At 50.3% G+C, this 17,072-nt stretch overlaps 1 protein-coding gene across 3 annotated transcripts; it reads left to right on the top strand.

Annotated features, from left to right (window-relative positions):
• The first annotated feature begins 100 nt into the window (after positions 1–100).
• On the top strand, positions 101–9,125 carry DHRS1 (dehydrogenase/reductase 1). Of its 3 annotated transcripts, none has more exons than XR_012415683.1 (9): positions 101–289; positions 781–954; positions 3,250–3,393; positions 3,543–3,622; positions 6,593–6,756; positions 7,047–7,193; positions 8,085–8,154; positions 8,504–8,584; positions 8,728–9,125. XR_012415683.1 is itself a non-coding variant. In XM_005560978.4 (9 exons), exons 2-9 carry the CDS (start codon positions 805–807, stop codon positions 8,862–8,864), a joined length of 942 nt encoding a protein of 313 aa, XP_005561035.2. In that variant the 5' UTR covers positions 101–289; positions 781–804; the 3' UTR covers positions 8,865–9,125. The 3 variants fall into 3 exon arrangements, 2 of the variants coding, with proteins under 2 accessions (XP_005561035.2, XP_073853249.1); XM_005560978.4 differs by having other exon boundaries at positions 6,593–6,725; XM_073997148.1 differs by lacking the exons at positions 6,593–6,756; positions 7,047–7,193; positions 8,085–8,154; positions 8,504–8,584; positions 8,728–9,125 and adding an exon at positions 5,489–5,728.
• Positions 9,126–17,072: the final 7,947 nt, after the last annotated feature.

Raw genomic sequence — 17,072 nt, 5'->3', positions numbered from 1 at the left:
TCCCCCAGATCGCTCCGCCCCATCCTCAGGTTCTAACTTTGGCCCAGGACTCCGCCCCTCGACCCCAGCACAAAATCGCCCCGGGTCCTACTGTAGAATCAGTCCTTGAACACTTCCTCCACGTCGCCAGCTCAATCTGGGTCAGAACCCAGACTTCCACCGCAGCCCCGCAATTTGCCCCAGTAGTAGTCACTTCGTTCCGCCCCTGCGGCCGGAATTAAAGTTCTCGAACTACACGTGTATGGCGAGCTAGTCGGCGCGAGGACCTCAGCGGCAGCGCAGCTGGCAGGTAAGCGGCACACGCGCCTCACATTTAGGGCTTAGGATCTCCAGGCTTCGCGCTCATCCCCGGCCCGGAAGCTGCGCCTCTGGCTCAGCCGGACTGGGTCAGGCCAGGGAGCGGAGCCCCAGATAGCCCAGGACTCTGCTTGGACGCGCCCCGAGGGGCTGCCGCGCCAGATTCCCCCATCCAGGCAGCCACACTCAGAGGGTCGTAGTAGTTGTCCACCTCTGGACAGCCCCACTCAGCCCCTTCTTCACTCTCTGGGCCTCCCAAAAGACAGTCAGCCTTGTCCTCAGGCCCACACCCAGTTGTCCGCCTCTGACACCCTTACCCTTAGGCCCGCACCCAGTTGTCCGCCTCTGACTCCTCTCCCCTCAAAGGATTCTTACCTTGGCTCCTCCTCTTAGCCCTAGTGAGGCTCCCCCCTCCCCCCGACCCCCGCCCCAACACACACACAGTCTCCAGGCTTCCCTCAGAGCAAGTCTTTGCTTCCACAGACCTTCCTCCTTTGCCTGTGAGTCATGGCAGCTCCCATGAAGGGCAAAGTGTGTGTGGTGACTGGTGCCTCCAGGGGTATTGGCCGTGGCATTGCCTTGCAGCTCTGCAAAGCAGGTGCCACAGTTTACATCACTGGCCGCCATCTAGACACCCTTCGCGTTGCTGCTCAGGAGGTGAGTGCTTCCTCTGGGACCACAGTTGCAGAAACCACCCAAGAGAGCCTTCCACTTAACCGCTCCCTTTCCTAATCTCTTACCTGAAACTATACTACTACTCAACAAGATGTGAATATTTATTCAAAGTGGAAATTTAAAACCCCGTAAATAATTTCAGGTAAGGTAGAATTTTGCCGCCCAGTGAGTTTTATGAAAAAACTTTGTTTGAGCCAGGCATGGTGGCATGTGCCTATAGTCCCAGCAGCTACTCTGGAGGCTGAGGCAGGAGGATCGCTTGAGCCTAGGAGTTGAGCCATGATCATGCCACTGCACTCCAGTCTAGACGACAGAGGGAGACACTGTCTTAAAAAAAAAAAAAAAAAAAAAAGAAAAAAGAAAAGAAAGAAAAAGAAAAGAACTTTGTGTTTGAGAGCAGAGATTTTGGAATTGTAACTAAAGGGTTGTGGACCTGTGTTTTCCTCTATTTTAGGCAAGACTTTATTGAACTGTACATTTTTTGCTTATTTACTAGACTTCAGTTAAATAAATATTTGAGTATCCATGATTTGCTAGGCATTGGGTAAAGCACGGAAGTTACCAAGACTAATGAGATCTAATTTCTCCTCTTCAAAGATTCAGTCCATGGTGGAGTACAGTGGCTCATGCCTGGCGTCCCAGCCCTTTGGGAGGCCAAGGCAGCAAGATCACTTACCTGCAATGTCCTTCAGAAAGGAGGAGGTCAGGTCTTGAAGGCGATTTAAAAAGGTTTCAGGGACTTCAAAATCAGCTGGCTTACATTCCCGAGCTGGGGCCTTCTGTGCTTCTGAAGGAAGATTAAGAACATGTGCAGCCTTTTGGAGACCAGTCTGGGCAACACAGCTAGACCCAGTCTCTACAAAAAATATTTTTTGAATAATTAGCTGGGCACAGTGGCCTGCACCTGTAGTACCACCTACTTGGGAGGCTGAGGCAGGAGGATCATTTGAGCCCAGGAGTTCGAGGTTGCAGTGAGCTATGATTGCACCACTGCACTCCAGCCTGGGTGACAGTGAGATCTTGTCTCTTAAAAAAAAATAAAAATTAAAAATGAAGATAGATTCCAACAGGAAATGAAGTACAGAAAGCAGTCATTTCAATGTAATGTGAATATGGTAAATTGTAAGAGGGAGATATGCACAGAATACTCTAGGGGTGTTGGGGAGCATCCAGATGACACAGGAGAGTGGCTAGGGAAAGTGGTTTGGGAAAGCATCCTGGAGGAGGTAGGTGGTTCTTGAACTGAGTTTCGAAAGGTTAAGAGGTAAAGGAAGTTAGGAAAACCTTTCCAACAGAGGGAGCTCCATAAGCATAGGGACAGTGTGTGAAAGAGTAGATGTTGAGATAATGCAAGGGAAGAGTAGTGAGTGAGAGGCTGGAGAGGAAAGAGTCGGTCTTAGAAGACCCTAGAAGAGAACTCAGGCTTCATTCTCTAAGAGATGGAGATCCAGTTAGGAGATTTTGAACAGGGTTTGTGTTTTAGATGGTTCGTACTGGCTGGATTATGAAGAATTAATTTAAGGCAGACAGACTGGAGGTCAGGTGAGTAGTTGGGAGGCATTGCAGTAGTTCAGGCAAGGAGGGTAATAGGGGAGGATCCATAAATTTGGAGAATAGGAGGATTGTTCTTGGATAAGGGACTCTTCTTCCTCTGAAGTTGGAGGTTTGTGGGCATTTGTAGAGGGTGAGACAGAACAGGAAGTAGAAATCATTCATGGCTGATAGCTTTGGTTTTTTCAGTTACCAAGCAGGAGCATTGGTGGAGCGAGGGTAAGAGAGCTGGGACTGAGCAGAGGTTCTAGGTGAGTGGTGAAGGGTGGGAGCTAAGGCCATGAGAGATGGAAAAGACCACAACAAGGAAAAGGATGCTTACTCATTTCTCAAGAACAGACTCCATGCCTCACTTGTTCTTACCCTCTACTTGCAAAGTACAATGCCTTGCATGGTACTTTGAGAAGTACATTAAGAAGAAGGAGTGAACACCAATGCTCTTTAGTCTCCACATCCTCACTCCACACCACATGGTGGGCCTCAGTAAATGTTTGTAGATTATTAAAACTTACATTGCAATTCACCTTGTTCTGGGGTGGGGAGGCCTATCATTCCTGAAACTACTCAAACAGACACCAGAGGGCAGCGTTGCCTGCCATGTTGCCTCTGCAGCTGGCTCTCCTAGGATTGTCTTCTCAGTGCTCAAGTCCACTTTTGGTTGAGGGAGTTTTGTCATGACTCACACCCGTGTGTGAATGTAAGCTCATATCCCCTGTCCTACTCCAGGCACAATCCCTCGGGGGCCGATGTGTGCCTGTGGTGTGCGATTCAAGCCAGGAGAGTGAAGTGCGAAGCCTGTTTGAGCAAGTGGATCGGGAACAGCAAGGGCATCTGGACGTGCTGGTCAACAACGCTTATGCAGGAGTCCAGGTACCCTTTGAACTTTGGTCCCAGCTCCACATTTCTGACCTCCCCATCTGATCCCTGCATCTTCATCCCCACTCATTGTCCCTTCCATTACCTAGCCCCTCACACCTCCCTGCCTTCAGATCATTCATCACCCTCCCTGTGCCTTCCAGACGATCCTGAACACCAGGAATAAGGCATTCTGGGAAACCCCTGCCTCCATGTGGGATGATATCAACAACGTTGGACTCAGGTCGGTGCTCCACTGCCAGGGCCCGTGTTCCCTCACTCACTTAGCCAGCTTAACAGCCAGGCCTTTCCTTACATGCCCTCTCCTTTTCCCTCTGGCCTCCCCCATCTCTTTCTTCTCCCTTCTGTTCCATTTATCCCACTTACCTCTGGAGAAGTTCCATCCAGGTGAGTCTGTTCCTGAGAATGTCAACTCTTGCCTTGTTTCTGTCAGTAATATTTATCAGAACAAGCCCTTGGCCTCTCTCCTGCCTCATTCTCTGCCCATCCAAATGAAAGACCCAGAAGGGAGAAAGCCTCCTCCTCTCAGTAATGCACACAGCCTGTAGTCTATACTTTCAAAATGGTTAGAGGGAGAAATTGTTTTATTTTAGACCAGGAGAAGCTTAAGAAGGAGTGAACACCAATGCTCTTTACTCTCCACATCCTCACTCCACACCCACAGGCAAGGGCACTCATGGGTCAGAGTTGGGAGAGCAGGGATATCACTGGGTCACACCGGGTCATGTAGCCCAAGAGTCAGATGAAACACAGCATTTAGAATTCGCCTAGCGTAATGTGCACCAGTTATGCCTCCGTTACTGTTGGAATGATGTTACGCTCTCATGTAATCAAGCCATGCCTGATGAATGTGATCAGTCACCTGTGGGAGTAACCACCAGATTATCGGCAAATCTGTGACTAAAGCATGTAAGAACACCCACCGCTCCAATTTTGGTACTCTGGTGACAATCCCAAGGAAGCAGGATTAGAATGCAATTGTGATTTCCAAAGTGGAAGGAAGATCATTAGGACAGAGAAGGATGGTCAGGCCAAAGGCAAGAAAGGAACACCCTAAGAGCTGGAAATTGGCCAGTGTTCATGGCCATAGCCTGCAAAGAGAGGTGCCTTCCACACCCTCATCTCTTGCTGGCCTCAGCCTCCCAAAGTTTGGGATTATAGGCATGAGCCACCACACTCAGTCCTGCCCTGCTCTTTGTATATACAGAAATATACATGTATCTTTATATTTGTGTGTGTATGTGTGTGTGCGTCTTAATTTTAAGAAGTCAAATCTGTCAGTCTTTTATAGTTTCTATCTGCGTGTGATGCTAAGAAAAGCCTCCCCCACCTCAAGTTTATAAACACGTTTGATCATGTTTCTTTCAGTACTTCTGTGCTTTTATTTTTTATATTTAAATATTTGATCCTTTTAGGCTTAATTTTAAAATAATAGATGAGACAGAGACCCAATTCCCCCAACTCAAATAACTGGTCAGTTGTCCCAAATGATCCATCTTTCCCCACTGACTTGACAGGTTCCTTTTGTAATACACTGCATTCTCACATATACTTGTATCTAATTATTCACTGTTTTGTTTCATTGACTTATCAGACTATTGTTACACTTGTACTGTATTCTTTTAACTATTATGTCTTGTACATTTTAATTTATTTTATTTTATTTTTTAGAGATGGGGTCTTGCTGTGCTGGCCAGGCTGGTCTCAAACTCCTGACCTCAAGCAATCCTCCCATCTCAGCCTCCCAAAATGCTGGGATTATAGACATAAGCCAGCATGTCTGGCCCGTGTGCATTTTCATATGGGTGACAATAGGGGTAGGGAAAGCAATCCCCCCACCCACAAGACATTAGTCCTTTTTTCAGAATTTTCCTAGCTGTTCTCTTTCTCTTTTTTTTTTTTTTTTTTTTTTTTCACAGTGTGACAAGCTGGCTAGAGTAGGCATCACACTGGGGAGGGTGGGCAGCTGAGACCTTGGGGCTCCTGGGAAGGGCAGGGTTGGTGGAGCATTCACAGTAGAAGCAGAGAGGGCAGGGCAGGAAAGTGACATGGCTAGGTGGCTCTTACCTTGCCTTCCGCCTCTCCACAGTGTGACAACCTGGGTCACTCTGTGTCACCCAGGTTGGAGTGCAGTGGCACAATCTCAGCTTACTGCAACCTCCGCCTCCTGGGCTCAAGAGATCCTCCTGCCTCAGGCTCCCGAGTAGCTGGGACTACAGGCACGTATCACCACACCTGGCTAATTTTTGTATTTTTAGTATAAATGGGGTTTCACCATGTTGGCCAGTCTGGTCTCAAACTCCTGAGCTCAAGTGATCTGCCCCGCTGGCCTCCCAAAGTGCGTGAGCCACTGTGCCCAGCTTTTCTGGCTGTTCTCACATGTTTATTATTCCCATTGAGCTTTAGATTATTTTATCAATTCCTCCAAAAGGTCTTACTGAGATATAATCCAATTTGACTGAATCTATGGATTGATTTACATAGAAATGATGATTTACATGTCAGTTCTTAGCTTTTAAAGATTTTGTCTGCACTTATTCTGTCATGGTTTTATAGTTTTTCCATGTAGATACTATATATTTCTTAAATTTTCTCCCCCTGAGCAATTTTGTTTGTAATTGTTATTGTGACAGGGCTCTTGCCTTCCATTTCATCTTCTAAAGATTGCTATTTCTCATCTGTTTCAGTGTTGTTTTTTTTTTTTTTTTTTCCGAGACGGAGTCTCACTCTGTCACCCAGGCTGGAGACCAGTGGTGGCATGATCTCGGCTCACTGCAAGCTCCGCCTCCCGGGTTCATGCCATTCTCCTGCCTCAGCCTCCCGAGTAACTAGGACTACAGGCGCCTGCCACCACGCCCAGCTTATTTTTTTGCATTTTTAGTAGAGACCGGGTTTCACTGTGTTAGCCAGGATGGTCTCGATCTCCTGACCTCGTGATCTGCCCACCTTAGCCTCCCAAAATGCTGGGATTAGAGGCGTGAGCCACCACGCCCAGGCCTGTCAGTGGTTATTTTGACCAGTTTTCCTCTCAGAATATGGCCTCAAGCCCCTAATTCCTCAGGTTGCTACCCTGCCCTGTGTAGCCTTCCTAGTGGACAACCACCACCAGAAGGCAGGGGAAGCTGCCAGAGGCTGCGGCACCCAGGCCAGCACTAACATGGTTCATTCCTTCTTCCCTTGCCGCACCTTCTAGAGGCCACTACTTTTGCTCTGTGTATGGGGCACGGCTGATGGTACCAGCTGGCCGGGGGCTCATCGTGGTCATCTCCTCCCCTGGAAGCCTGCAGTATATGTTCAACGTCCCCTATGGTGTGGGCAAAGCTGCGGTGAGGACCCAGTGGCATAGGAGCTGAGGAGGTAAAAGACAGTGATGGTACTTATAGCTCAGAAGGTACAGTCCCCAGTGGTCAGAATGGTAAGGCTGGCTCCTCTCAGCTCCTCCTCTGCCTCATCCATGGACAGTTCCTTTGCTTGTGCACCTCTCGGTTGGCTAGAGTAGGCATCACACTGGGGAGAGTGGGCAGCTGAGACCTTGGGGCTCCTGGGAAGGGCAGGGTTGGTGGAGCATTCACAGTAGAAGCAGAGAGGGCAGGGCAGGAAAGTGACATGGCTAGGTGGCTCTTACCTTGCCTTCCGCCTCTCCACAGTGTGACAAGCTGGCTGCTGACTGTGCCCAGGAGCTGCGGCGCCATGGGGTCAGCTATGTGTCTCTGTGGCCAGGAATTGTGCAGACAGAACTGCTGAAGGAGCATATGGCAAAAGAGGAGGTCCTGAAGGATCCTGTGTTTAAGCAGGTTGGCAAGGGGAGGGCGAAGGAAGCAGAGAACACAGGGGAGTCAGCCTCTCCGTCCTCAATAACAAGACAATAACAAGAGCAGATACTCCTATTCACCAGGTGCTTACTGTGGCAGGTGCAGGGCTGAGCATGGGACACACATTATTTCCTTTAATCCTGTAAGGGAGATACCAGCTCCATTCTACGGATGGCAAAACTGAAACCCAGAGAGGTTTAGAAACGTTTTTTTTTGTTTTGTTTTGTTTTTTTGGTTTTTTTTGAGACGGAGTCTCGCTCTGCTGCCCAGGCTGGAGTGCAGTGGTGCAATCTCGGCTCACTGCAACCTCCACCTCCTGGGTTCAAGCAATTTTCCTGCCTCAGCCTCCTGAGTAGCTGGGATTACAGGCGCCCGCCACCACGTCCAGCTAATTTTTGTATTTTTAGTAGAGACAGGGTTTCACCATGTTGGTCAGGCTGGTCTCGAACCCCTGACCTCGTGATCCACCTGCCTCGGCCTCCCAAAGTGCTGGGATTACAGGCATGAGCCACTGCGCCCGGCAAAAACTTGTTGAAGGTCACATATGTCCTAAGTGGAAAGGCTGTCTAGCTCCAAAGCCCATGCACTCGACCCCCACACCAGCTAGCTTAGAAGGTCCAAACACTATTTGGCACTACCAGATCCTTCCACTTAGCAAAGACAGCAGATCCTGGTGCCAGGAAACAGGGCTCACCTGGATATGGGGAGGAGTGGCTCTGGCACCTGCCAATACTTTGGATCCTGCAGGCCCTGCTTGAGGTCTTTGGCCTCTTTGGTCTTTGATCTCTTTCTCCTGGAACAGAAGTTGAAACCGGGAGACTTGGGCAGTGCTCTTGGAAATTAACCCTTCACTTCTCTGCCCCTGTTTTTCAGTTCAAATCAATCTTCTCATCTGCAGAAACCACAGAATTGAGTGGCAAATGTGTGGTGGCTTTGGCAACAGGTGAAGTTTGGGGGCAGCTGGTAATAAGAAAGGGCATGGAGGATGTGTAGGGTGGTAGCATCCAGTGGCCAGATCTGGCTCGGGAGTTGATTGAGGAACATGTCATTCTTTTCTCTGTTTTTTGAGGCCCAAGGGGTCAGCATTCCCAGTTTGAGTCTGGGAGCCTTAGGAGTGGGCTCCTGGGAAGTGTGGGAAAAGTCCGAGGCCCAAGAGCCTTCCTAGGAACAGAAAGAAAGAGTTTTCCAGGGCTCCTGAGTCTGTTTCAGCAGTGCCCTGTCCAACTGGGCCCAAACCTTGTCACTCTGCACACTCCCCTGCCTGCCATCTCTACCTGTCTGTGTGCCCGCAGATCCCAATATCCTGAGCCTGAGTGGTAAGGTGCTACCATCCTGTGACCTTGCTCGACGCTATGGCCTTCGGGATGTGGACGGTGAGGACCCTGGCACAGCAGCCAGCCTTGACTGCTATTCCCTCTGTTCCCTGCCCACTCCTCCCTCGGTCTCTCCAGCCAAGGTGAGGGTATCTGAGGAGTGGGAAATGAGAATCTAATCCTCCTACTCCTGTTGTTCCCAGGCCGCCCGGTCCAAGACTATTTGTCTTTGAGCTCTGTTCTCTCACACGTGTCCGGCGTGGGCTGGCTGGCCTCCTACTTGCCCTCCTTCCTCCGTGTGCCCAAGTGGATTATTGCCCTCTACACTAGCAAGTTCTAACCCTCCTGGTCTGACACCACGTCTCCGCTTGTCTTCTCATTTGGGCTTGGTGGTTGGTCCTATCTCAATGAAACAGCAGCCTTTCTTGCCTACCCATACCCTTGATATGAAGAGAAGGACTCTGCTGTGTGTCCGTGGTGAGTTCTGGGGTCTGCCTAGGTCCTTTCTTTGTGCCTTGGTTTTCCTTGTCCTTCTTTTTACTTTTTGCCTTAGTATTGAAAAATGCTCTGGGAGCTAATAAAAGTCTCATTTCTCTTTCAATATGTTTTTGACTGCTGATTCTGTGCTCGGCAACACGTTAACTATTTGGTAGAAGGACTCAAAGATGTATAAATGTGAAGCTTCTCAAGGGGTTCTGCCCCAGGACAAGACCCCTTTCCTCCAGACCTGTTCCTGCTCTGCCCTGCAAGACCTATTTCCCATGCCCCAGCTGAGGAGCAGAGTCACTCCACAGCTGGAAGCGGGCACATCCAGTCACACTGGTTTTCCACCCCCATTCCACCATCTCTTCAGAGATGCCTACTACCTTCTAGCTGGGCCTGATCTCTGACTGAGGCCCAGTCCAGCAAAGGCAGATTCCTTGGTGTTTATGATTTCCTGGAACTTGGGGAGAAGGTACTGCCTGAATCCAAGTGAGGGACAGAGGAATAGCTGTGACACCGACAACTCTCATCCTTCCTCTCGGGGTGGTACTACCTGAATTGCTTTCTGCAGAACTAATTGCATGAGCCCTATAGAGCTGCCTTGCCTATGCAGGAGGCTGTCCTAGCCTGAAGCAAGGCAATGGGGTGTGTTCCTAAGAGGAGCCAAGGGCTATTTTGAGGGATCCTTCCACCCAACAGCCTAGATAACCATCCAAAGTGATGGGATGGCTGCCATAACTCAGAGAAGCATAAATCATTTTACTTATTCAAAATCTTCAGAGTGAGAGCTGAGGCTTCTCCAGGCTGCCCATGAGGTTGGCAGAAGGCTTCCTGTGGCTTTCTGGGGACCGTCCCCGGTTACCGTTCCAGTGGTGAGTGGAGTGACTCACCGGCTTGTGAGAGCTGCTGATGCGCATCTCTTCTAAGTCCTCATTCAGTGACTTCATGTGGTGTCTTGAATCAGCCATGGCGACAGTACATGTCCCATGGAAGTCTACAAATGCTACCAATCAAGGCTTTCTTTTAGAGAGAGGGCTGGCTTATTAGTACGTGACTGGTATAGAACTTTTGGAACTGTGTACCTAAATGCCACCATTTGCTGTGGCAGCTAATTAAGATCACAGTGATCAGATTTCCTCAGCGCCTGTTCACCCTCTTCCACTTACCAGCCTAAATTCCTATTATCCCCTGAGGTTGGTGAGGGGCAAAGGCAGTAGCCTATGTGATATAAAAAGAAGATGGGCCTCAGGACCACCTCTAGCCTTGCACAGCCATCATTAAAGCCACCAATGGGGCTGGGCATAGTAGTTTACACCTGTAATCTCAGTCCTTTGGGAGGTTGAGGAAGGTGGATCGCTTGAGCCCAGAAGTTTGAGACCAGCCTGGGCAACATAGGGATACCCCATCTCTACAAAACAATTTTTTAAAAAATTAGCTGGGCATGGTGGAATGCACCTGTGGTCCCAGCTACTTGGGAGGCTAAGGTGGGAGGATTTGGTGAGCGTGATCATGCCACTGCACTCCAGCCTGAGCAACAGAGTGAGACCCAGTCTCAAAAAAACAAAAACCACTATTGGAACAAAGCCTTGCATGATGGTATTGTCTCCTAAAGTCTCAAGATACTATGAGGGAAGCATGGACTTCAAACTCATATAAACTGTCATGCAAATCCTGACTCCACCACTTTGAGAATTAAATGAAATTATATATATATATATATGTAAAGCACCAAGCAATACATAACCACTGAAATTGTCAATTCCTGGTTGGGCGTGGTGGCTCACGCCTATAATCCCAGCACTTTGGGAGGCCGACTCAGGTGGATCACGAGGTCAGGAGTTCGAGACCGGCCTGGCCAACATGGTGAAACCCTATCTCTAATAAAAATACAAAAGTTAGCCAGGCATGGTGGAGCATTTCTCCAATCCCAGCTATTTGGGAGGCTGAGGCAGGAGAATCACTTGAACCTGGGAGGCAGAGGTTGCAGTGAGTGGAGATCACGCCACTGCACTCCAGCCTGGGCGACAGTGTGAGACTCCATCTCAAAAAAAAAAAAAAAAAAAAAGAAATTGTCAATTCCTTCTCTCAACAAATAAATCTAACAGCCTGCTCTGTACCAGGCACCATTCTTGGCTTCGGGATAGAACAGAGAGCAAGACAGACCAGGCCCCCGCCCACAGAAGACTTTCATTTCAGCCATGGAGATTTTAGAAGTCATCTAGACCTTCCATTTATTGAAGGCAGTGAGTGAACTGGGACCCCAAGAGTCCATAAGATGTGAAGTAAGACCTCGGTCCTGGTATCCCAAGAAACCAGAAGGAACAGTGCTATTCACAGCAGACCACTGTGCTGCTCTCTGACAAGGTTTCACTCATCTTAGAAACATAAGCCATGGAGTACACCACCCAAGGGAATGGCACATGGACAGTCATTTTTGACTGAAGATAGAAGAGATTCAGGATGTGAGAAGCCTGACACTAGAGAACACTAGGACATTTTGGGGAATCAATACTCATTCAAAAACATTTGTTTTTTGAAACTCTCTGCCCAGCCCCGTGCAAGACACCAGGGAAGACTAGCTGAATTTGGCGAGATGAGTGCTACAGCTACGGTAAACTACCCAGAGTGCCCTGAGGACACAGGAGGAAGGAAGCAGCATGCCTGGAGAACTGAGGAAGGGGGCGAGACTAACCAGACATGTAAAGGATGGGCCGGGGGGTGGTGGTGGTTTTTTTGTTTTGTTTTGTTTTGTTTTGTTTTGTTTTTTGAGACGAAGTCTCCCTCTGCCGCCCAGGCCGGAGTGCAGGGGCGCGATCTTGGCTGACTGCAAGCTCTGCCTCCCAGGTTCATGCCATTCTCCTGCCTCAGCCTCCTGAGTAGCTGGGACTACAGGCACCCGCCACCACGCCCAGCTAAGTTTTTGTATTTTTAGTAGAGACGGGGTTTCACTGTGTTAGCCAGGATGGTCTCCATCTCCTGACCTTGTGATCCGCCCACCTCAGCCTCCCAAAGTGCTGGGATTACAGGCGTGAGCCACAGCACCCAGCCTTGTTTTTGCTTTTTTTTTTTTTTTTTTTTTGAGACAGAGTCTTGCTCTGTCGCCCAGGCTGGGGTGCAGTGGCCGGATCTCAGCTCACTGCAAGCTCCGCCTCCCGGGTTTAGACCATTCTCCTGCCTCAGCCTCCCGAGTAGCTGGGACTACAGGCGCCCGCCACCTCGCCCGGCTAGTTTTTTGTATTTTTTAGTAGAGACGGGGTTTCACCGTGTTAGCCAGGATGGTCTCGATCTCCTGACCTCGTGATCCGCCCGTCTCGGCCTCCCAAAGTGCTGGGATTACAGGCTTGAGCCACTGCGCCCGGCCATGTTTTTGCTTTTTAAAGGCAGGTACTAAGACACAAAAGTAGCAGAACAGCTAGAATTTTGATGTGGCTTAAATTTAGATTGGATATGGAATACATTTCCAGAGAGAGAGTGGAGTAAAGATATATGACTGAGACTTAAATGGTGGATGATAGGTTTCCACTGAGGATCCACCTTACCCTGAGTAATTTATGAAGTACTCCCAGGGAGACCAGTAAGCAGCGTTGGTGAAGCCAAGCACGAGCACCTTCTCAGCTGCAGAAAGCAGCTTTGGCATGATGCGAGGGAACAGCTTTGGCATGTAAGGCCTCAGAGCAGTTCCAGCCTGGGATGAGGTTTTTCTGGGCTTTTATTCCCACCAACACTACCACCAGCACATGGTGCTCAGTGACCATGGAGCAGTCACTGGGTACACTGCCACCCAGGGCAAAGCAGTCCAGGAGGCCAAAGGCAGTCCTCCAAGAAGGGCTGCAGGTGCCAGCCTGGAAAGCACAGAGTGGGGACTGGGCACGGTGACTCACACCTGGAATCCCAGCGCTTAGGGAGGCAGAGGCAGGTGGGTCACTTGAGGTCAGGCATTCGAGACCAGGTTGGCCAACATGGTGAAACCATGTCTCTACTAAAAATACAAAAATTAGCCTGGTGTGGTGGCGTGTGCCTGTAATCCCAGCTACTCAGGAAGCTGAGGCAGGAGGATCGCTTGAACCCGGGAGGCAGAGGTTGCAGTGAGCCAAGATCGCACCACTACCCTCCAGCCTGGGCAACAGAGCGAGACTCTCTAAAAATAAACATAAAAAACAAAAAAAGAAAGGAGAGAGTGGGGGGTCATGCACAAAAATGAAAAAGTTCAAGGGGGATCTGGGCAGAGCATTAACACTGTCAGCTGCAGGAGGAATTAAGCAGAAGCATAAAATCATCAGATTTGAATTTTGGAAGTTCACTGGGGCTGAGGTGTAGGGAGGATGGACTAGAGGGAGGAGAGAAGCAGACACCAGAGGAGTAGCCAGAAGGCTAGCCCGCTATCAGTATCCCTGGGATGTGATGCAGTGAAGGTGTGAGCAGATGAGATATTGTAGGAGGCAGAGTCAACAGGGACCTGGGACTATTGTGGGACTGTGGTGGTGGCATCCCTGGCTTGAGGGATGCCATGAAACCAGCAACAGGCACAGAGAAAGAAAGAATGTGCCTGAGCAGTGAAGGAGAAGCCGGTCTGCCAGACGTAGCACTGGTGGGGCACTGAGGGCCTGACCGAGATGCAGCCCGCCCCAACTGGAGAAAGTCAAGGTTCTTGGCAGGTCCCTGAAGACGCTTAATTCCTCAAAGGAACCCAGGGAGAGAAGAAGAAATTTTTGTTTTGCATTGTTACTTTTTTTTTTTTTTTTTGACAGAGTTTCTCTTTGTTGCCCAGGCTGCATGTAGTGGCATGATCTCAACTCATAGCCACCTCCACCTCCCGGGTTCAAGCAATTCTCATGCCTCAGCCTCCTGAGTAGCTGGGATTACAGGCACCAGCCACCACGCCTGGCTAATTTTTTGTATTTTAGTAGAGACGGGGTTTCACCATCTTGCCCAGGCTGGTCTCGAACTTCTGAGCTGAGGCAATCTGCCTGTCTCGGCCTCCCAAAGTGCTAGGATTACAGGCATAAGCCACTGTGCCCAGCCTGTTAATTTATATTTTTCAGAGGTAACACATTCACATGGCTCAGAATCCAAAAGGTATTGAAGGATGCACAGTGAAAAGTCTCCTTCTCATCCCTGCCCTCAGCCCAGAGGCAGCTAGTGCTACTGCATTCTTGGGTGGCCACAGAGAGAGCCCATACCTTACAAGCAAACATCTAAGATATTCAGAGAAGAGATTTGCTGCGTGCAAATCTGGGCCTCTCTCTCCAGCAGAGGGATTATAATTTCCAGTCTGAGGCCCACTCTGGCCCTTGTGTCCAACACTTCTAAGTGCACTCAGAGCCCCAACTCCTTCCCAGGTCCTAATGCAGCTGCTCCCACCACCAGAAACTTCCCTACTCCACCAGCAGAGAGGGTAAGAGGAAAGTGTGACAGCTTAAATAGAGACTAATGACAGCAGAGAAGCAGTGTGAATGCCTAGAAGAGACCAGCCTGAGCAGCCTGGCCCAGCCCCGGTCTCCTCCAAGGAAGTGGACCCAAACATGGCTGTGAGATGCATGTCACATGGAGATTCCTCTTTGTAGAACAACCGCCCAAGGGTTGTGAAGTATCAGAATGAGGCTGACTGTGGAGCCTCTTATCTCCAGGTGTCTCCACTGATGTGAGCTTTGACCAACTGGTACATTAAACAGGAAGAGGATGGGTGCAGGGCTGGACCAAGGGATAACTGACTCCAGGTTTACGGACAAGTCACTGAGGAGGAGTTTCCATCTTCCTTCAGGAAGTCCCCTTTGGGCCCATGAGTAGGAGGGGAGGTCTCTGGCAGGCCAGGGAAGTGAGGAGGCGATGTGAGTGACAGTGGGGTGCGATCCAGGCACAGAGAGTGAGGAGCACGCATGAGGGCCCCATGGGAACCCAGGCCCAGTGGAAAAATCCAGGAAGGCGGCTGGGCCTAGAGCTGCCCTTTCCCTTTCTCACCCTGGCTCCTACCCACCCATGACCGCCAAAGGCCTTGGCACTGTCTCTGAGGCATCTGTCTCCTACCACCCACGCCAAAGGCCTTGGCACTGCTGCTGAGGCATCTGGTCCCTTAGGCTTTTGGCCTCCCTATCCCTGGGGAGAGCCCCACCTACGACCTCAGAAGTCCTTTGCCACAGCCCTCCCCATCACGTCGAGTCCCTGGTCTTCCCCTCGTTTGGCCCATCCTTTCCACCAAGTGCACTCCCCTGGGCCCTGCTGCCTCCACCTTCTTAGGCTTCCCCTCCTCGCACGGCTCCTCCTGACCCCTCAGCCCATCACCTGCCTGTCCTCACTGGCCCCTGTGCTCTAATCCCATCTTTAACCCTCCATCTCCTGGTCAGCTGGCGTTTGTGCAGCCTCCTGTGTGCCCATCCTGGGCAGGGCAGGGTGGACAGGTACAGGCAAGCCTTATGAGACAAAGGTCCATTTCTCAAAGCGCTTCCAGTTGGCGTCATGAAAACATTAGGCAACCATGGCAAGACCCAGGGTGGGGACTCAAAGGAGCAGGAGGGATCGCCACAGCCAGGCATCTCCCTAGGCTGGACACAACTCTCGTTTCATCCAGGTTTCACCTTCCTGGGGGTGATAGAACATTCTTATCCCTGCCTTTCTCTGTGAAGCTTCACCTCTGTCTCAGCTCCTGCCTTCAGGCCACCAAGGGCATCCTTGCCCCCTCAGTGTGTCCTGACTCCCTGCCTGACACTGCACTCAGTTCCCCCAACACACATGCCCATGGGTGCCCTGGCCTCGGGGTTCTCCTCAGAGCCCTGTGGCTGCTGGTTTGACCAGGCTGATGGGCCTCATGTTGAGCAGCAGAAGAGGCAGGAGTCGCTTCAGGACTGAGCAGGGGCTAAGGAGGAGCGCGGGCTGGGTCTTCTGCAGGTGGTATCAAAGAGAAATAGCAGATGTTAGTTAAAGCAGTGAAAGCAGGCTTTATTCAGTAACTACTGACAGTAGGGGAAAGAGCTGAGCTCCATTCTGATTTGTGCAGAGGTGATCTGGGAGCTTTAAAGGGAGGAAGCAGGGGGTTAGCAGAGCCTCAGAGTGAATGGAATGAGGCCAGCTGTCTCTCTGTCTCTGGCTGGCATGTATCTAAGTTAGGGCTCTGTCCTTTATTTTTTGAGGCAGGGTCTCACTCTGTCGCGTGAGCTGGAGTTCAGTGGGTGGCACGATCTTGGCTCACTGCAACCTGTACCTCCCTAGCTCAAGCGATCCTCCCACCTCAGCCCCCTGAGTAGCTGGGACTATAGGAATGTGCAACCACACCTGGTTAAGTTTTTTTTTGTTTTGTTTTTTGTTTTTTGGGTTTTTTTGTATTTTTAGTAGAGACAGAGTTTTGGCATATTGCCCAAGCTGGTCTTGAACTCCTGGCCTCAAGTGATCCACCTGCCTCCACCTCCCAAAGTGCTGGGATTACAGGTGTGAGTCACCATGCCTGGCCTTGATGACTACATTTTAAAGGAAGACCTGATGCTTCTGAGTTGCAAGAGATACATATTTACAACGGCAAGCCATTTTGAGCCAAACGCCCTAAGAAAGCGAGGTCAGGGGCCTATCATCAGGTGTTGGCTAGAACAAATAATAAATTTTTCTGGCAGCACTGAGCTTTCTAAAGTTGACACTTTAAGAGGGGCTGGGGTCACCCTAGGGATACAGCCTTGTGCTGCTAAAAGCCAGTCTAGAGTCTGGTCAAGTCTCTTAGTTCAGAGGTTTGGACAGAGTTGTCAAGTGCTGAGAGTTCTGCAATTCTCTCTCTAGCAGCCAGTGGGATGCCGCTGCCCAGTGCCCTCTGCTCCAAGCCTCCCAGGGAACTCAGCAGTGAGCCAGCTGTGGGGGTGAATAGTTTCCTCAGCCAGAGTCCAGGTGCAGGCTCAGGCTCAGCTTGAAGCAAGGCCAAGGGACCACCAGCCGCCTGGACTTAAATGCCAGCAGTGGAGAGGAACTGGAAGCTGCCTGTGCTTGATAGTGATGAATCTGGAGGACATGAGGACCCTTCCATAGACCCTTGAGAATGGAGGAGCCCATGAGGAATGCTGGGAAGTGGCAAAGGGAGGAAGTGGGCCCG

Source organism: Macaca fascicularis, chromosome 7 (assembly GCF_037993035.2).
Source record: "Macaca fascicularis isolate 582-1 chromosome 7, T2T-MFA8v1.1".
Lineage (NCBI taxonomy): Eukaryota > Metazoa > Chordata > Mammalia > Primates > Cercopithecidae > Macaca > Macaca fascicularis.
Note: the sequence above shows the minus strand (reverse complement) of the source record. Positions and strands in the feature narration are given on the sequence as shown.

Excerpts from the sequence above, each read along its gene's own strand:
- DHRS1 (XM_005560978.4), top strand. The coding sequence starts at position 805 with ATGGCAGCTCCCATGAAGGGCAAAGTGTGTGTGGTGACTGGTGCCTCC. Across the intron at positions 955-3,249 it reads TTCGCGTTGCTGCTCAGGAG|GCACAATCCCTCGGGGGCCG; the intron begins GTGAGTGCTTCC and ends GTCCTACTCCAG. Across the intron at positions 8,155-8,503 it reads TGTGGTGGCTTTGGCAACAG|ATCCCAATATCCTGAGCCTG; the intron begins GTGAAGTTTGGG and ends GTGTGCCCGCAG.